The sequence below is a fragment of the Oryctolagus cuniculus genome, chromosome 6 (genome assembly GCF_964237555.1).
Source record: "Oryctolagus cuniculus chromosome 6, mOryCun1.1, whole genome shotgun sequence".
NCBI lineage: Eukaryota > Metazoa > Chordata > Mammalia > Lagomorpha > Leporidae > Oryctolagus > Oryctolagus cuniculus.
The window spans coordinates 110726652-110747758 of NC_091437.1; the positions used below are offsets into that span (position 1 = coordinate 110726652).

The 21107-nt window shown below is 38.9% G+C and overlaps 1 protein-coding gene across 3 annotated transcripts in view; it reads left to right on the forward strand.

Annotated features, from left to right (window-relative positions):
* Positions 1 to 2473: 2473 nt before the first annotated feature.
* Positions 2474 to 21107, forward strand: part of CA13 (carbonic anhydrase 13) — a 34725-nt gene continuing 16091 nt past the window's right edge. Inside the window, exons 1-3 of one of the 3 annotated variants that reach the window (XM_002710668.5) lie at positions 2474 to 2660; positions 7697 to 7894; positions 15926 to 16044. In XM_002710668.5, coding sequence (XP_002710714.3) covers positions 2624 to 2660; positions 7697 to 7894; positions 15926 to 16044 — 354 coding nt within the window. In that variant the 5' untranslated portion in view covers positions 2474 to 2623. The remainder of the gene's footprint in view (positions 2661 to 7696; positions 7895 to 15925; positions 16045 to 21107) is intronic. The other 2 variants (XM_070075835.1, XM_070075836.1) reach the window with 2 other exon arrangements.

The window sequence follows — 21107 nt, forward strand, 5'->3', positions numbered from 1 at the left end:
TTTGTTAAATATCCTCCACAAACTTTCTGGCAAAACTTTGCAAATATTCACACAATTTTTTTTATTTGACAGGCAGAGTTAGTGAGAGAGACAGAGAGAAAGGTCTTCCTTCTGCTGGTTCACCCTTCAAATGGCCAGTACGGCTGGCACACCGCGCCGATCCAAAACCAGGAGCCAGGTGCCTCCTCTTGGTCTCCCATGCGGGTGGCCCAAGCACTTGGGCCATCCTCCACTGCCTTCCCAGGCCACAGCAGAAAGCTGGACTGGAAGAGGAGCAACCGGGACTAGAACCCGGCGCCCATATGGGATGCCAGTGCTGCAGGCATAGCATTAATCAAGTGAGCCATGGTGCCGGCCCCTTCATTTTTTCTTAACAAAATGTAGTATGCTATCTACACTCTTGCACCTTTTGCTACCACCTAGTATATCCTGGCACTTATTCCACATCTGCTCATGGAGATCGTCTTCATTTTTTTAAGAGCTGGGTAGTAATCCACTGTGTGGATGCTCTACAAATTCCTTACCAGTCTCCTCTAAAGAGTCACTTTATTGTTTCCAAAAGTTAAATTACCAATTTGGAAAACTGGATAGAATGTACTATGAATTCAAACCAGAAGGAAATGTACACCTAAGCAATAAAAATAATAACTTGGGAAGAAATTGAAGCCCAGAACTCAGAAATTTTGGGTCAACTTTGCTTCATTTTCTCAACAACATTTATTGGATTTCAGGAGCTGATATTTATTTACAGCATAATTAACCTTTATGTTTTAAAGCATCTGGTTTACTGAAAATGGGTTTCTCAGTTTCTTTACAGAGGGGCTGCTTGGGTTTACAAAATATGAGGCAGTTGACCTGAGACATAGCCACTGGGAGAAAATGGATCATGGAATTCTGAGTTTCCACAATCCTTTTCACCACATACAGAGCATGTATAGATATGTCTGCAAACACTTGAAATCAGTGTTCATAGGTTCATTATAGAATTAGGGCACTTAACCAAGTAACCCAGGCTTGATTCTCAAGCCTTTATAAAAACATTCTCAAGTATTTATAAAACATACACACACATATAGGACACACACACACACACACATAAATATTCTTTTGTGATGAAAGTGAATCAGATGAATGACTTACTATATTCTAGGCATAAATGAATCCAATTGTAAGGGGAGAATATGGAATCGAGAAAGCCAAGCTTTTCTCTTTGATTCTAGAGGAGCATAAAGTTTATTGTATCATAGCTTTTTCCTGTTGCTTTCCAGCCACTATGCAAGCAGAAGGAGGTACAGGTTGCAATATTTAAGTCAGGTTTAAATAAATTCTTCTTTAGTGGTACCTAAACAACACAATGGAGTCCTCCTAGCGTATGCAGGAACTGTGTGGAAGGCAGGAGAAAAAAGTGAACATACTTAAACAGTCCCTCTTCCTGTCTTTGATGGAAGGCTCACGCCCAGTAAGGAGCTCTTCACATTAGTTTGTCCATAAATAACACTGCACAGTGCAAATTTGAACTTTCAAGCCAATCTCAAACCCTTAGACAACTTGAACAATAACTACAATCCTGGCAGGCCATCCGGTCTGTATTTGTCACTCAGAACGTAGAGTACTCACTATTCCAGAACAGAAATTCAAGGCTCTGGTCCTGCCTTCAGTCCTAAGGCAGTAAAGTAAGCTTACCTGGCATCCAAGAAAATATGGTTTTCTTGTGTGATCAGAAAGGCAGTAGAATTCTGAAAGCAAGCACCAGCAATTGTGTTTGATCCCCTCGCTGCAGCCGCAGTCCTGCAGGGTGTTGCAGTAAGTAAGGAACACGAGGAATGGGCCTTGGAGTCAGCCTAGGGATGGGGCTCTTGTTTCCTTCTTAGGGCCTGGGGGAGAAGGGGAGAGTATGGGGTACATGGTGGGGATGTGGGAGCTGCGGTCTACTTAGCACCTCTTAAGCCTTATTTCCTTGTCGCCTAAGTAGGAGCCACTTATAATACTGAAAAGATCTGATGTAAAAGCGTGGGTGAACGTCTTAGCTAAGCCCCTTTACTAAAGAGTAAAGTTATTTCTAAACTGTGGTGCTTATCATTGTCGTTATTGTCTTGTATTTATACTTATCACCGCCGTTGCCATCACCAGCTTCTTCACTTCTCCAGCAGCTTCGCCATTTCCCGGCCAGGCAGCTCCAGGCCTGGGTGGCCCATTTTCTTCCAGGACAGCCCTTCTCCCCCAATGGATGGCTGCTTCCCAGAGGGCAGGAGCACTCCTCTGGAAACCCTTTCTTCCCTCGTTTCGTGTGAATGTGTGTGTGGTGTATGTCTCTCTCTGTATATATATCAACCTGCCATTCCTGAGTTCAGAGGCAGACTTGCTGCCCAGGACAACCCACCAGCGCGGGCTTCGCAGTCACTCTCAGGAGCGCGCGCGGGCGCCTTCTCCGCACGCCGCTGCCCTCTAAGGGACGAGCTCAGGAGAGCAGGTCCCGGGGTTCAAGGGCTCCTACTTCTGGCGGCGGCCTCCCTCAGTCCCCGCCCTAAACTGGCTGCCGCCCGCGCGCCCGCCCGGCTGCCCTCTTCCCTCCCTCCCGTCTCTGCCCAGCCACATCTTGCACAGCCTCGCGCCCCGAGGGACCATGTCGAGGATCAGCTGGGGATACGGGGAGCACAACGGTGAGCGCCTTGCTCGGATCGAAGAGGGGGCTTTGCGCGGGGGCCGGCGAGGGGCTGGCCTGGAGGCGGACCACACACTGCTGATCTCACTTGGGAAAAACTTTTTGGTTCCTCTTTAAACCGAGCAGCACTCCTCAGAGCCGAAGGCAGGAAGCGGAGGCCGGGTCGAGTCCTGCCTGTGTAGATGGGGAAGAACCTTTGGAGGGGTTGGTACTGGGGGCGAGTTGCTCTTTTGTGCCTGCTCTGTCGGGAGTCCCCAGGCCCCCAAGTCTCCGTATCTGAGGATTTTCCCTAGTAATCATCTCGGTTAAAGACTTGGAAACGGGAAGTCCGGTGACACACTTTAAAGAAATGAGGACACGTTCCCTTTCAGTCTTTTATGTTCACTATTCACTGAGGAGGAACAGTCTTCGCAACTGAATTAAGAAATGTTAGTAACTTGCATGTTGATACTAACGATCAAGTTGCCTTCTTGACAATCAAAATACTGAAAATTTCTTCCCTGTTACTGTAAATCACTGCCACAACCATTGCAGTTGATTGATGGCTGCTACTGGTGGCTGGATGGCTTCAGGTTCTGCCTGGAAAACAGGTTCTATTTTGAATTACTTCTCCCTGATTTCTCTCTCTCCACACTCATCCTTGCAGAGCTAGAGAATCAGCAAATGATTACTGAGATAATAATACATAGATAAAAATATGTTTATTGATAGGCGTGACATAAAGTGTATACTTTGTATATCACAAATTACCAAAATTAAACCATTGATCTTGTTTTTATGTTAAACTGGACTTTTTATTTATTTCAAGTAATAATTGTTCAAAATAATTTCAAAGTGACACCAAGAAAGTAAAAATGAATGCTGTGAATAACCATAGTCAATGTATATATTTTTCTTTAATTAGCAAATGTGTTATTGGAAAGTACTGTATAGACAAATTTTATGGAAAATTTGCCTCTAGAGAAAAGCTTTGTTTCTACTTGTAGATTGAGGTTATGATTATGAACATGCTAGTTAAAAAGTGACAGTAGATGAAATTTAGAGCCTAGTAATGAAAGTTGTAATTTAGGTGGATCTCTTTTTGATTGGAACCATTGTTATAATCTTACACCTTGCTAATTTCTAATTTATGTTTTGGAAAAAAAATCTCACAAAACTCATTTCTTTTCATTTTCCTGTCATAATTATTTTTATTATTGCTTTTAAGTAGTTGCTGGGTGCCAATAATGCCCATGCAGTGGTCAGGAAAAATAAGAGTATGTCAATGGATATTGATTGTTCTTTAATAAGGTTAGGAAATGTTGGCTTCCATGAAGCTCATCTTCAGAAATTAAAAAAATTTCATCTTAGAAAAGCCATTGAAAAGGAGTGCTTTCATATTTCAGCTAGAAGTTGCAGGGCCATTCCTTTCTTTTAGATGCAATAGCTTGCTGAGGACCACACCTTTAAGTAGGGATGGTTGGCAAAATCCTACTGGAAATGTGCTGTATCCTGACTAGGCAAGTTTTGCTGTGTTTTTCCTGTTTAGTCATTGGTGAAACCAGTAACAGCCGACCAAAGGAAACTTAAACTGATAATAGAGGTACTGATAAAATGGAGCATCAAGAAGTGAAGTGCTGGAAGGGGGCCCCACCTTCACAAACAGCTTCCAACTTCTTCCACTAAGCTTTATCATTTTATTGGTTTGTGTTAGGGGATGTGACATCACTGAAAATAATAGGAGTTTGCATGAATTTCCAAGTTTTTTGGCACCAAAATGAGCTTATCCTTAGCTCCAGTTTCCATAAACTGTATGAGATACCTTCGTATATCACAAAGGACATTCAAAGTGTCTGATTCTGTTGAGGAATCGCTTTACAACTCTACTTAGGAACTATGTTTAAATTTGTTTGAAATTGGAAGTTTTGGAATTTTTTTTTAAAGTCTTTAGAACTTCCACTTTGACCATGGCCTTGTCTAAATATGATCAGAGTCGGTGAACTCAGGGGGCTTCCATAGCCTTGGCAGCTCATGACAAGAGCCTAGGGTGATTACTGAGGCCATAAACAAGAGTGTCAATTCGTTAAGTCAACAACAGGAGTCACTGTGCGCTTACTCCTCATGTAGGATCTCTGTCCTTAGTGTGCTGTACATTGTGATTTAATGCTATAACTAGTACTCAAACAGTATTTTTCACTTTATGTTTCTGTGTGGGAGCAAACTGTTGAAATCTTTACTTAATGTATGCTAAACTGATCTTCTGTATATAAAGAGAATCGAAAATGAATCTTGATGTGAATGGAAGGGGAGAGGGAGTGGGAAAGGGGAGGGTTGCGGGTGGGAGGGACGTTATGGGGGGAAGCCATTGTAATCCATAAGCTGTACTTTGGAAATTTATATTCATTAAATAAAAGTTTAAAAAAAAAGCCTTCTTAAGAGGCAGGGAAGTGGACTGACTAGTCATTAATAGATAGCATTGGGTATTTGATGCAAAGTATCATTTCTTATTTTATTTTGATTTTACTTTTCTGAAAACAGTTGTAAAGGACAGGAAATAGGAGCGTAAAGGAATCAGGAAGAAAAATAACTCTTTCAGGATTGTAAAAATGTCAATAACATGTGACACTTGTTTTGCATGTTTGAAATCTGCTTATTAGATTAACTCATACTTGGTGGCTGTGGAATAGAAAGCTCTTTCTACATTCAAAGAGAGAGAGAGGGAGGGAGGGAGAAGGAGGAGGAGGAGGGAGAAACTAGATGATATACAGAAAGAGAACCAAGAAATGTAAATGAAATTATTTAATGAATATGGAAACATGCCTTTTCTGTCATATTTTAAAACCCAGACTTTTGATTTTTAGAGGACATTTGTTTTGAGTCCAAAGTGTCAGATGCATCAGAGGACAACTCTTTACCCAAGTATGTGGTTCTGTATTCATGCTATGGCTTTTGCCACCTGATTGTATGTGAAAGACATTAAGTATGCTTTCTCCTTTGCAAAAATAAAGAGTATTAAGCATTACATTTACAGCTTGAAACTGTAGATGATTGTGATCTGTTGCATTCCATTAAAATTGCACTCTAAATTTTATCATTTTAGAATGTTTGCTGTTGTTAGTAACAGATATTTACTTAGTTGGCATGTTATTCTAATTAGAACTTGATATTTGCAGAAAATGTGGTGAGTGAAATAGGAAAAATCTTAGTAGCCCCATGTCTTATGTGATGATAACTGTGTAAATTGCAGGTATAGTAGAGAAGAGAAAATAAGAACCTCTAACTTATAAAGTGGCTCATATCTGTAGAATAAGCTGGAGCTTGCTATTGATTTTGCAAGACAGAACTTGAATAGACTCTCTCAGAAAAATGAAGAGGCTAGACAAAGAAATTGTCCGCTTATTGACCTACTTCAGTTTACCTCTCATGTGTCTAATGTGTGAACTTGATGCAATTTTGACTTTTTGAATAGAGGATCAGGATTACAGTTGTCCCTTATGTTGGACTTGAAATGTAGCATTGGCACAATAATTACAGTAGCATCTTCTGAAATGTAGCTAGAAATAGATTGCAACCCAATTCTACTACATATTGTCAGTATAGTAATCTCAGGATATTTCAGAGAGCTGCAGAAAAATAGAACTAAAGGAAAATTTATTTTGATGCAGAAAGGATTTTTCCATACTATATTTTTAGAAACTTTCAGAAAACCCTTGGTATGCAGAGATTTCACAATTTTAAATCCATGAGAAGATACCAGGGACTTATAAAAGAAAGAAATAGTAGGATGGGCAGTATCTTTAAGAATGATACTAAAGAAACACTCAACACAATGAAGAATCTACTGACAAAATGGGAGGAAATATTTGTAAACTATGCAACTGATAAAGGATTAATATCCAATATCTACAAAGAGCTCAAGAAACTCAACAACAACAAATCAAACAATCCAGTTCAGAAATGGGTAAAGGACATGAACAGGCATTTCTCAAACAATGAAATTAAAATGGCCAACACATACATGAGAAATTGCTCAGGATCACCAGTCATCAGGGAAATGAAAATAAAAACCACAATGAGGTTTCACCTCACCCAAGTTAGATTGGCTATCATCCAAAAATCAAGATTTTTTTAAAAAAAAATTTTAAATGCTGGTGAGGATGTACAAGAAAAGATACCTCAATACACTATTGGTGGGAATGTAAAGTAGTATATCCACTAAGGAAGATAGTATGGAGATTGTTAAGAAATCTGAAAATAGCTCTACCATCTGACCCAGCCATCCCATTTCTAGGAATTTACCCAAAAGAGATGAAATCATCATATGAAAATTATCTGTATCCTCATGTTTATTTCAGCTCAATTCACAACAGCTAAGATATGGTATCAACCCATATTTCCATCAACTGATGACTGGATAAAAAATGTGGTGTATGTATACTATGGAATACTATTCAGCCATAAAAAAGATGAAAGAAAAAGGAAAGGTGGGGGAGTGATTGTGGTAGGGAATGGGAGGTAGGGAGATATGTATGGTTATCTTCTTGGAACTCTATCTATGAAATATGCTTTCTTTATATTAGTAGAAAATTTTTTAGAAAAGACTGATACTCTTTCTTTGATCCTCAGCTTTCTCAGCTCCTCTCACTCACCCAACCCTATATACTTGTCCTCTGGAGTGTGACACATTCTTGAAACTGAGACTCAATCTCATTGTTTTCAATGATAAATTATACTATTGTTTTTAGTTTGGTAAGTGGTTATCTTTGAAAAATAGTTTATAAAATTTATGTGGTCTTATGGCTGAAGGGTTAGTTTTATTCTGAAAATGACTTAAAGCAAACCAGTTTCCCACATCCCAAATAAAACAACTAGTCTTGCTTAAATAAATAAATAAAAACATAAAGGATACCAAAATCCTGATGATGAGGATCTTATTTTATTATTTTTTAAAAAAATCTCAGGCACAGTGCATAAGACTCATCAAATACAGCAAATATTTGTTGAGCAAAAGAATTTACTTAGTCCTTTCTTTTTCTTTTGGTCTTTATGTTTAAGGTCCTATTCATTGGAATCAGTTCTTCCCCATTGCTGATGGAGATAAGCAATCCCCTATTGAAATTAAAACCAAAGAAGTGAAATATGACTCTTCCCTCCGACCTCTTAGTATCAAGTATGACCCAAGCTCAGCTAAAATCATCAGTAATAGTGGTCATTCCTTCAACGTTGACTTTGATGACACAGAAGACAAATCAGGTTGGTTGGTGCTTTCTTTTTTTTTTTCTTTTTCCTTTTTGGTGGGGATTGAGCAGTTTGGATGATTGGACCAAATATTTCAGATTTTATTTATGCTAGACCTGGGATTTGCCAAATTGAAGCACACTTTAAAAAACTAAAAAGAATTCTATTTATTTGAAAGGCAGAGAGTTACAGAGAGACAGAGGCAGAGAGAGAGAGGTCTTCCATCCACTGGTTCACTCCGCAGATGGCAGCTACGGCTGGAGCTGGGAAGATCTGAAGCCAGGAGCCAGGAATTTCTTCCGGGTCTCCCACGTGGGTGCAGGGGCCCAAGGACTTGGACCATCTTCTACTGCTTTCCCAGGCCATAGCAGAGAGCTGGATCAGAAGAGGAGCAGCCAAGACTAGAACCGGTGCCCATATGGGATGCTGGCACTGCAGGCTGCAGCTTTACCCACTATGCCACAGCAACGGCCCCTTAAAATTTTTTAAAATATATTTGACAGGCAGAAAAATAGGAGGATATATAGACAAAGAGAGAGAGCTCCTAAAAGCCCCTAATGATGGAGTCTGAGGCAGAAGCAAAGCTGAGAGTCAGGAATGCAATCCTGGTTTCCCATGTAGGTGTCAGGAATCCAATTACTTAAGCCATCCATTTCTGCCTCCCAGGGTTTGTATTAGCAGGAAGCTGGAGTCAGGAGCTGAAGTCTTGTATTGAACCCAGGTACTCAGATATGGATTGTGTGGTCTTAACCAGTGTGTTAACTACTAGACCAAATGTCTATCCCCACATGATTTTTTCTTCATGTGAATTGAGATATTTTGTTATATAATTAGACCTTATAATTCTACTGTAAATTATACAGAGGGGGTATTCAAGGATACATTGATTGATATTCTATTATATAATGTTATTATAACTTGTTATCACATTGCTTAGCATTTTTCATTGTGAAAATATTGAAGTATAATACTATTTTATCAATAGTTATCAATTTATTTTTGTAAAAATTTAAGTTATTTTAGTGTTTGTAAATCTGTAATGCTGATTAGTTTGTAGCTTAATAGAAAATGATTTTTTAAAAATATTTTTTCTTATTTTAATTGCAAAAGCAATATACCTCCAGAGTAAATAAAACAATACAGAAAGGTATGATAAAAAATTAACAAGTTTCTTTCTCCCCACAGTGTCTCCCAATGTAACCAATGCTATAGTCTCCCTAATATTTCAATGCTTAGCCATTCATATACACACATATATCTGTTTTGCATTTTTTCATTAAAAATGAATTTAAAATAATATTATAATACTCTGAATACTTTTCCCCACTTGAAAGTTTCAAAGATATCTTTCCAGGTTAAAATATGCAGATCTGACACTCTTATTTTAAAAGATGAACTGTATCAGTTATGCTGATATAGAAATACCTATCCACTATCCACTTCTTATTAGTACTTGGCAAGAACTTGTTATAAAAAAAAATTTTTTTTGATTGACTAGTTTACATTGTGAATAAATCACTGACCCATAAATGAAACTTTAGTTTGTGAATTTGTTTACTAAGTGAAGAAAAGAATATTTGCTTGCGATGAACATTTAATCTTTCTTCAAGCTTACCTATTGCCCAAGTATGAATACTGTCCAAGAAACCATGTTTAGAAATAAGATGGGAGAAATATATCATGCTTTCAAACACTTTATAAGGCCCTGAGAAATAGTTTTAACTTTTAGTCAGATATTAGGATGATGTCATATTTGATCTATTCATAAAAAATATAGTTAAGTTTTAAAAACCCTTAATTGGAAGAAAGTTTTCACTTACTGTTTAAAGATTTATTTATTTATTTGAAATATAAAATGACAGAGAGAGGAAGAGACAGAGAGAAAGAGATTTTCCATCCACTGGTTCACTCTTCAAATGGCTGCAACAGACAACACCGGACAAGGCTAAAGCCAGGAGCCAAGAACTCCATCCTGTTCTCCCACATGGGTGGCAGGGGCCCAAGCACTTGACCATCTTCTGTTACCTTCCTAGGCACATTAGCAGGGAGCTGGATAGAGGGCAGAGTTGCTAGGACTAGAACCTACCCTTGGATATGAGATGCCAGCATTGCAAGTGGTGGTTTAAGTTGTTGTGCTGCAGTGAGGTCCCCTTCAAATATTCTGTAAGCTCGTATTTCATTTATGAGATTATATTTGTTATTAAGCTCATAATATTCTGTATTTCTATAAATATTGAAATTTAGAAGCTTTCTTTTTAGCAAAAAGTTATGTCTGCATACTTTTTTTTTCTTCAGAATTTTTAAATTCAAAGAAGAGATACATTTTTACAAAGAAAAATTTACAGAGGATATTTTCAACATTTTGGGGGTGAGGGAGCTGGCCTCTTTTTTCTTTTAAACATTTATTTGAAAGTCAAAGTTACAGAGAAAGAGAGGGAGAGACACAGAGAGAAAAAACTTCCATTCACTGATTCAGTCCCCATGTGGCTGCAATGGCCAGGACTGGGTCTGGTCAAAGCCAGGAGGCAGGAGGCAGGAGGCAGGAGCCAGGAGCTTCATTCGGGTCTCCCATGTACATGGCAGGACCCCAGACAATTGGGCCATCTTCCGATGCTTTTCTCAGACCACTAGCAGGCAGCTGGTTCAGAAGTAGAGCAGCTGGGACATGAACAGGTGCCCATATGAGATGCCAGCGTCCCAGCCTACACCACAATGCTGGCCCCGACTTGGATTTTTATACCTATTCATTTGTATTTTCTTCAAGCCCTCAGCTTTGTGAATCTATGTTAATAGATGTAATTGATATAATGAATACACCATCAAAGTAGCCCAAGCCTTCTAAACACAGAGTATATACAACCATAATCATAGCTTGATATTGTTTATAAGATGTAAAAACATAAAAAATACTAGTTAAGTACCCTAAGTGGTGAAAAATTGTGAATTTAATTTTATCCATGATGTTCATTCATTCATTCATTTTTTAAAAAAATTTATTTTATTTATTTGAAAGAGTTACAGAGAAAGGGGGGGGGACAGAAAAAGAGAGAGAGAGGTCTTCCATATGATGGTTTACTCTCCAAATAGCCACAATGACCGGAGCTGAGCTAATTCAAAACCAGGAGCCAGGAGTTTCTTCTAGGTCTTCCATGTGGGTGCAGGGGCCCAAAGTCTTGGGCCATCATCCGCTGCCTTCCTAGACACATTAGCAGGGAGCTGGATTGGAAGTGGAGCAGCCAGGACTGGAACCGGTGCCCATATGGGATGTCAACACTGCAGGCTGGGGCTTTAAGCCACGACACTACAGCACTGGCCCCGTTCATTTTTTCTTTATCACTCTTTCTCTCTGTATCACCTATTTCTTGCCTGGGTTTCCAAATTCAATACTTAGTCATCAGTTTTGTATGTCCTTTCTCTAAAATGAAGGTCTTGTTCCTATCTAGATCACAATGAAATTACCAAGATTAATTGAAAATGTTCATAAAGCACTTTGTTCTCTTTGAGACAGAGCTATAAAAAATAGGTCACGATTCTCATTTTTTTTCTCAAGATAAACTCAGCGAAATAATTTCATGGTGATTTTAGGAACTAAATCTATTAGAAAATAGAAACCACCATTACAATAAACTGTGGCTGATTTTTCTTGCTCTTTGGTAAACTATAAGAAACACTAAAAAAAGTACTTTGTATAGCAAACCACTTTAGTTTGTATAGAACAGTTTCTATTTTGTAAAGAAATCATTATTGACCAAAATCAACTCTGAGTCCCTCCAGTCAACAAGCCACAAGCATGGAATCCTCCTGGACCTTGGAGGTTTCCTTTGGCTGGGGAGATGTGTACTCCATGGAGATTCTGCAGGAACTACCCTTCTAAATTTGGATAGTCTTTTATGTAAGTTACAGGTGAATATGAAATCTTTATGAAGTGTCACTATCACTAGGAAATGGTAATCTGATGAGGCTACATATGGCTGCTCCCATTCAAACTCCTGGTTCTTCTGCAACCAAATTGGATCTCATCTCTCTGGGAACCTCACCTGACCAGCCCTGCTGCCCTCTGTGGCTCCTTTGGCATCGTGTCCTATCACAGAACTTTCACTGTGTTGAAACTGCCTGTTGGCTTCTCTGTCATTCCACTGAACTAAAGGCTTCCTGTGGTCAGAAGCTAGATCCCAAATATTTATGGCATTTCTCTTTGATTTTTGAATCTCTATATCTCTTATATGAGTGTGTTATTTGGAATAGGTTTTTTTTTTTTAATCCAAATGAAAAGGTAAATGAACTATCCATGCAAAATGTGACTTTGGAGAAATGATTATTTGTTTTTAAACATAAAATGAAAACAATGGTACTTATCTAGATTGGAAGATATGAAGAATAGATTGACACTTGAAAATAGATTCATTAAAAATCTTTTTTTTTTTTTTTGCCATTTTTCATTTTGGACCATATTAGGTGTCTTGTTACAGACTATCTCAAAGTCAGTTTTAAATAAATCTTGATATTTTGACTCACTTTTTCCCTCCCTATAATTTTTGAGAAGAACATTGCTTTAAGAGAATGATCTTTTCCACAATTAGACATTGATTGATCATAACTTCAGTTTGGATACTTTAGCTGAAACACTCAACTGTGGAGTTCAAATACACAAAGCTTTAGGCAATCTTCATTGCTTCACTAAGCAGAGCTGTGGCAATCAGGCTTAAACCTGAGCTCAGAGCTGAACTCCCAGAGATTAGCCCTTATTCTTGGATGTTTCCCTAGCCATGTATGCTTCTCTGTGTCACTTTGTTTCTCTGAAGTCAACCTGCTTGCACCTTCTCCCAAAGTCAATTCCACCTTAATTGCTCAAGCTCTCTAATCTCCTTTTTATCTGTAAAGGAATAACTTTATGGTTCAGACCAGGTTTTATTATGCAATGGCAAGGGGAGAAAAGGACAATAGAGCTGTTGATTTCTCTTGCTTTGGAACGCCATTCCATCATAATCTATATAGATTATGTAATATTAGGGAATATGAGATCACTTAGAGAAAGATACCTTTTAACTACATTTACATGTGAATCATCTTGAAATTTTGTTTAAAGACAAATAAAATATTTTATTCATTTGTCCATGGAATATATATTATGCATATTCTCTGTGGTAGTTACTGTATTAGGAGATGGTATAGTAGGGACTCAGGCAATCTGTGCCCCCATGAACATGGCTCATTAGGAAAAGAAACCGAAAAATCATCTGCTTATAATAGAGTAAAAGAAGAGGGAGCCCCAAAGTCTAACTTACAGGTTTCTGTCTCTCCCGTTTTGTTTTCAAGCACTTTGAAAACAGCTAATGATTTAATGCAATGAAATTTGGACTCAAATGCATCTAAAGGAAGCACATCGTTCAACCTCCCAAAAAAGTTTTACTACTTATGCTCACAATATTTTTCCTCTGCAGTTTTGGAAATCATAGCAGTTAAGGATCATCTAGTCCAAGCTCCTAATTAAAGATAGGCAAGTAAGCACAAAGTAGACAAGGGGATGGTTTTTGTGGTGCAGCGAGTTAAACTTCTGCCGGGAACACCGCATCCCAGTCAGAAGGCTCATGGATTCCCTGCTGCTCTGCTTCTGATTCTTGCTAATGCTCATGGGAAGCAGCAGATGGCTCAAGTACTTGAGTTCCTGCCTCCCTTGTGGGAGACACAGATGGAATTGGTGGCTCCCGGCTTCAGTCTTACCCAACGCTGGCTATTTAGGGCATTTGGGCAGTGAGCTAGTGAATGTCAGATCGATCTCTCTCTCAGTCCCTCTCCCCCTTTCAAATAAATCAATCAATAAATCTTTTTTCCCGTTTCATTCCTATACATTTTTTTGATGTTCTATATTAACTACCACATGTCAAAGAAACCACATGATATTTGTCTTTTTGGGACTGGTTTATTTACTCTAAGCATAATGAATTTCAGTTGCATTTTTTTTTTTTGCAAAACACAGGATTCCATTCTTCTTTATGGCTAATATTCCATAGTGCATATATACCAGTCTTAAAAAAATAATAGACAAGAAAGCTGAAGTCCAGAGAGGTTTACATGAGTTTTGAAAAATCATAAAATTTAGTGGCTGAGATAGGATGGCTCCCAAGTTTCCTTACTACAAGCAATATCCAACTCTTTAGTGTTTTATTTTTATTAATTTATTTGAAAGGCAGAGAGAGATCTTTCATTTGCTGGTTCACTCCATAAATGCCTGCAATGGTTGAGAATGGTCCAGGAACCAGAACTCCATCTAGGTCTTCCACATGGGAGGCATCACCTTTTGCCTCCCAGGATGTGCATTAACAAGGAGCTCCAAATCTGGAGCAGGGACTTGAACACAGGCACACTGATGCGGGATGCAGGCATCCCAAGCTGTAGCTTAATAGATGTACCATCCTATCCATTTCCACTACACTCTTAATCACTCATATTCAACTTCATCAAGTCAAAGCGAATAAGGTAGAAGTAAGTTCTCTGCTTGTCAGTAGTCTGGATCATCTCTTCTCTTACAATATAGCTCAGAGAGAGTTGTTATTTTTCCTTTTTCTGTCTTGCTGTGTACAGAAAACTGCATGTGATAATTCCTAATGTCTCATGATTTGTTTATAGCATAGTTTACTCTTGGCCATTTTTGAGACAATATTTACATGATACATCTGAAGAGGAGAGAAATTAAGCCAAACTGTTGTGAAGGTGCTACACCAATAACAAATTCTACTGGATATTGATGTATGTATAATATTGCTTGTGGAGTGTTCAACATTTAGTGCTTCCTTATCCTCTTATATCCTTTCAGCATGCCCAATAAAGATTAATCAAGAGGAGACAGTTTAGGGCCAAAGTTTTCTATTAAGAAGCTTTTCTGTGTACTTAAGATAGGATTCTATCATCATAGTTTCAGAGATCATATTTACTGTGGAACAGTACTAAAGAGTACTTTGCCAAAGGAACAAAACTATGATTTTATTTTAAAAAGTTAATGCGGTCATACTATATTTATTATTTTTCCAAACATTTACACTTCTAGATGGAGGATGGGCTTGCTTGACAAATTTTGTAGTAATAATGATAACAACAATAAGATGATAATAGTGGGTAACACATGTACCATGCTGTGTGCCAGGCAGTGGGTAAGTGTGTTACATTCAATTTTTCTAAAATTTTTATGACAGCAGTAGAAAGAAGTCTCATGAAGACTGAAACTAAAGAGTTAGTGTTTGTGCCAGATGACACATTTTATAAAAGAGGTGTGAGTCCAGCTCTTCTAATCGCCAAAACCTATGCCCTAACCATGATGCTGCACTGCTCTACCCAACTCAGCTGAATGTCTTTGTGTATGATGTCCTTATTCAGAGAGGTCAGCTTATCCTCAGTAAACAGGAATTCTTTGCCTTTCAGCATTTCTAACTTGTTCTCCCTTCTGACCAAGGTGTCTGCCCTGGTTTGGATGTAGTTTGCCTCTGCCAAAACTCATGCTGGAATTTAGTTGAAAGGTGGTAGGACCTTTGAGAAGGTATCAGGTCGTGGAGGCTCCATCCACATGAAAGGATTAATGTAGTTTCCATGACTGTGGGTTATTTTTGCCTTCCTTCACCTCACACACATTCTTCTCTTTGCAAGTGCCTGCTTCCCCTTCCCCTTTTCCGTCATGTTGTGAGGCAGCAAGAGGCCCTCACCAGAAACTGAACAGATTCCAGTGGCATGCTTTTGGACCTTCAGAACTACAAGCTAAATAAATTTCTTTCCTTTATGAGCCACTCATGCTAAGGAATTCTGTTATATCAATAAAAAACAAATATAGATCTGTTTTGACTTTCCAGTATTTCTTAAAAATCTATATTATAGACTCTATATCCTTTTAAAATGTTTTGTTTTCACTTGCCCTATACCTAAAGTCCTATTCCTGTTGGCAAACTGAAGGACGCATAGGTAAAAAATTCCTTGGAGGACATTCATGGCAATGTATGTTGTAGCAGCTCATGTAAAGATTTTACTCTTGCTAACAGTTTAAAATGTGTTGGTGTTTAGTTCTGCGTGGGGGCCCTCTCACTGGAAACTACAGGTTACGACAGTTTCACCTTCACTGGGGTTCTGCTGATGATCATGGCTCTGAGCACGTGGTGGATGGAGTGAGATATGCTGCAGAGGTAAGTCACCAGACCCATCCTATGTGGTGGAACTTAAGGGGGTGCAGGGAACTACTCTTTTGAGACCAAATAGAGCCTGAACCACTTAGGTATTTCAGTGTCTGAAAGTGCTTTATTCATTCAGTGTTAGAGCTTCGAATGGGGCCCTTCTGAGCCTTAAACTAATCCTGGGAGCTTAGAGTTATATGTTCCCATTTTAGAAATCAGTAAACTGGAGACTTGAAGAGATTAGATAACTTATCCAGCTAGAAAACACTGAGATGAGTCCAAACCTAGTTCTGTCTGATATCAGATTACCAACTCTTTCTACTGTATCTGTTTTATCTTCTGAAAGGCAAGTGAGAAGGGAGAGAGAGACATATACAAAGTCCTCAGAAGGTTCATGAAGATACATAATATGAAAACACTGCATGGATTTCAAATTTTTTGCACCAAAATAAATTTATCTTTTAATGCATTTTTACATGAACCTTTTGAAGTGCCTTAATATTTGTTTTAGGCCAAGCTCTGTGCATATTTGGTTCACACACAAATATATACTAATATTTAAAGCCTACATTAAATAAGTAATACTAAAAGGAAAAGTTAACAAAAACAAATGCAAAGCCATAAACCTTCTTAAACTCTAAATTACCTCTACATTTATAGAAATAAAATGAAATCTTTGTTAGTTTATACAGTCACTGGTAAAGTATAACACAATAAAGCATTCATTAACTGTTTTTCATTGGGATTACTTTTTCATTAATAATACTCTCTACTTTTCCTAAGCCCGTTGAAGGACAAGCTATAATATGGTTCAGGTTTTAATACGATTAAATACTGTTAACATCCAACTTCATCATGAAATAAAAGAATTTTTATGACTCAACCAAAGCTATTCAAGTGAAAATAGTTTGACTTGTGAGTTGTCTAGGCAAGACATGCAAAGCTTCCAGGCAAATACAGTTTTTTCTTCATTTTTTCCCAGTTACTCAGCTGTGGAGTTTAGACACCCTTGTATAGCCCTAATTTTAAAGAAATCCTTTTCAATTTTATTCTTCCAGTCACTGTACTTGGCCTCTTGAGGCTGTCATCCAAAATGTCCATTTTGCCAACTCAGTCACTTTTGTTTAAGGCCAAATGCCTTACAGTAGGAACCTGCTCTGTCCATAAGGAAGAAGACTAAAATGCACATACAGAATGTTCAATGGTGGTGAACAAATGCCAAGAATGCAGAAAGGGAGACTTCTGCATCTGTACAGTGTCTCAGTTTAGATTATCTACTGAATTGTTTTCAAGTTTGCTTTCTAGTTTTGTGTTTCAAAGTTTTAAAAATTTGTGGTGTTCTAAATCCCAAAAGTTCTGTGGAGATTAAGATATGGCCATTTTAGATCACTGGTCTCTCATTTTCCATAGCAACTCATGTTGCCTTATGGATGCACCTTATACTTTCATAAAATTCAAGTACACTTATTCTCAGAGAGGTTCACTGCCAGTTTGCACGTTGCTTCCTGAAATTTGTCAGAGGCTCAAGGTCCTGATTTGGAGATCCACAGCTGTGTTTGTAGATAATAAAGCTTTGACTGGAGTTTCATGGTGCTACATCATATGTATTTAAGGGTATTTCTTATTTCATTGATTTACATATTCATTAATTCATTCATAATTCACTCTGTAAGAATTCATTCAGAACCAGGCATGTCCCAAATCTTGGCACAGCTTACTCAGGCTATCCTAAAAGGAGTGCTTGGAAGAGTTAGGGATGCCACAAGCCTTCAAAACCATGCCGCCTAACCAAGACTTTGGGTCAGAGTATTCTTTTCTTTTCTTTTTTTTTTTAGATTTTTTTTTTTTTTGACAGGCAGTGTGGACAGTGAGAGAGAGACAGAGAGAAAGGTTTTCCTTTACCATTGGTTCACCCTCCAATGGCCACTGTGGCCGGCGTGCTGCGGCCGGCGCACTGCGCTGATCCGAAACCAGAAGCCAGGTGCTTATCCTGGTCTCCCATGCGGGTGCAGGGCCCAAGCACTTGGGCCATCCTCCACTGCACTCCCGGGCCACAGCAGAGAGCTGACCTGGGAAAGGGGCAACCGGGACAGAATGTGGCGCCCCGACCAGGACTAGAACCTGGTGTGCCGGCGCCGCAGGCAGAGGATTAGCCTGTTGAGCCGCGGCACTGGCTGGTTCAGAGTATTTCTAATGCCAAGCCTGAAGTATGAAGAAGAGTGAGTCTGGCAAAGGGGGAGAACTAGCATTAGTCCTGCACAGAACCATAGCTGAGGACCAGGGGTAGGAAAGGCACCATACAGTTAAAGAACAGAATTGCTTGTGGGATTAGAGCTTGGAGAACCAAAAGGTTGTCAGAGGTAGGGTTGAAAAGATAGGAAATGGCCTGGTCTTATTGTAGTAAGTCATGGTAAAGAGTATGAAGTTTATTCTAATTGCAGAATGAAGCCATTGAATGGCTTTAAATTGTGAAATGATCATATTTGTATTTAGAAAGTAACATTCAAGGTATAGCTTCAGACTAGATTTGATTGAAACAGGATTGTTTACAAGGTGTGCATCAAGATGCCCTTGAAAAGTCCTAGGTCATAGAGGAGTATGGTAGGGGGCTAACTGGCTGAAGTGCTGGCTTCAGTGGGACCTGATTATTGGGATTGGGAAGAGGGAGAGGAGGGGTCAGTGGTTTGAGATAGGCAACACTTGGTAGAGTGGTAGAGGTAGACAATAAGTAAGTGGTAGGTGGTAAGTTCTTTGGTAGGAATGGTATCCCATGACCTTGTAGAGTAACTGAGGGGTTAGTAAAAGACTCTTTGAGATGATGCATGAGTTGAAATTTAATGACAAGAAAACAGTATGAGAATATCTAGAGAATTTTCCAGGATGTGAGAACAAGAGGAAATACTATAAGGCAGAAATGAGCTTCGTATGTTCAATAAAGGAAAGGCATTGGCCTTATGCAGTTGGAATCAGAGAGAGAAAAGTTGTGAGCTATGTCCCAGAGAGGCAGGCAGAGGCCGTGCCAGGTTGGGTGTTTTTGGGCACTGTGAGCAGTTTAGACTTTATCTTTAATGGAGTATGAGGAAGACAATGGAAGGTTTTGAGCAGTAGAATGACAAGTTTTATGCTTCATAAACTACAGCTGACTACAGTGAGGAGATGAGACTGATTCCAGGCAAACATTGGAGCAGGAGAGAAATCAAGCAGTTACAGAAGTAGTTCAAATAGGCAATGGTGGTAATTGGACTATGGGGAGGGTGAAGATGAAGTGAGCTGGGCAGATGCATCACATATTTGGAAGGTAAAGTTAATGGGATTTAAAAATGAAAATGATGTTGGGATTGAGGAAGCAAAAAGATTCTAGGAACAGCCTGAGATTTTGGCTTGAGCAAGCTGGGGAATGCTTATGCTATTTACTGTGATGGGCATGTTCAAGGAGGAACAGGTTGTGGAGAGAATCAACTCTCTGTTCTGAACACGTTAATCTTCAGATGCTTATTAGGCAGTCTAAGCTCCCTTTCAGGTAGGTCCTTGGATAAAAACCTGGGATCTAAAGAAGAGGTTGGCACTGGATGGTGGCATTTGGTTTCCTCTACCAAAGAATCCCTTTGTGCTCAGCTTTAGGAAGGATTCCAAGATGTTAATTAGTTTTTCCAGATATTTTTGTAACTAAGTTCATGGCTACCATCAAGTTATGACCCCTTGTAAAATGGAAACAAGAAGTGAAATAAAGAAAACCCATCTAAAGTTTCAATAATAAGCATTTACTTTGGGGTCTAATATGATGATTTATCATATATGATGTATATCTATCTATCTATAAAGTAAAATGATCTAATTCATGAAAAATTTTATCTCAGGAATTATGCATCTAGAAAAACAAGGCTAATAGTCCATTCTGTGTTTGGAACATTATCTGGTGGCAGCTTCTACAGAATACATAATATATATATTAAATATGTAGTTAATACTGAAATTATGATTTCAACACTCATGGAGGAATTTTGGAATAGTGCTTGGCATAGTCACTATTATACAGTTTGAAAATACTAAAGTTGAATAATATTATTTAAGAATTGTTTTTAGCTGGTGCTGCAGCTCACTAGGCAAATCCTCCGCCTTGCAGCGCCAGCACACCGGGTACTAGTCCCGGTCAGGGCGCCGGATTCTGTCCTGGTTGCCCCTCTTCCAGGCCAGCTCTCTGCTGTGGCCAGGGAGTGCAGTGGAGGATGGCCCAAGTGCTTGGGCCCTGCACCCCATGGGAGACCAGGAGAAGTACCTGGCTCCTGCCATCAGATCAGCGCGGTGCGCCGGCTGCAGCGTGTGGGCCGAGGCGGCCATTGGAGGGTGAACCAAGGGCAAAGGAAGACCTTTCTCTCTGTCTCTCTCTCATGGTCCACTCTGCCTGTCAAAAAAAAAAAAAAAAAAAAAAAAGAATTGTTTTTAAATAGGGAAGAATCTTATTTCCATTTTTGCATGGGCTACAAAAACTTATTACCCAGCTCAAGTCACTGCTTCTGTCATTGGTAGCCAGGAACTGTGAGTTGGTTATTTATTTCTTTGAATTTCATATACAAATGCTAATAAAGGTGAAATGATATTAGTTCCATGAATGTATTGCTGCCAGTTAAGCAAAGTGTGTGGGGGAGAGGACGTACTTAAAAAAAAGATTGATTTTCTTGCTCTAGTTTGCCATCATATTTCAAATAATTGTTGCCATTTAACAAGCTGAAGAATGATTGTGTGTAGGAGATATATACATCTCTCATTACTTACACATTCATTTCATAATCCATCCTAAAGATGTCACTACACATTTTTCTGTCTTCTAGGTGTCATATTTTTCTAAGTGAACTTCTGCATTGGCACAGAGCCTAAAATAACTTTAACATTCAGCCCCTCCCTGACAGTGGGACATCATTTATCTCCTGTGAGCCAAGGGAACTTTATTTCATCATCCAAATGTTTTCAGGTTTCTTTCCTCCCCCAGCTATCTCACACCAACTTGGAACAAGGCATGACAAGAATCCTGTCGTATATTTTCTGTCTGAATATCTCATAGTCTTCCTTGATTGTTT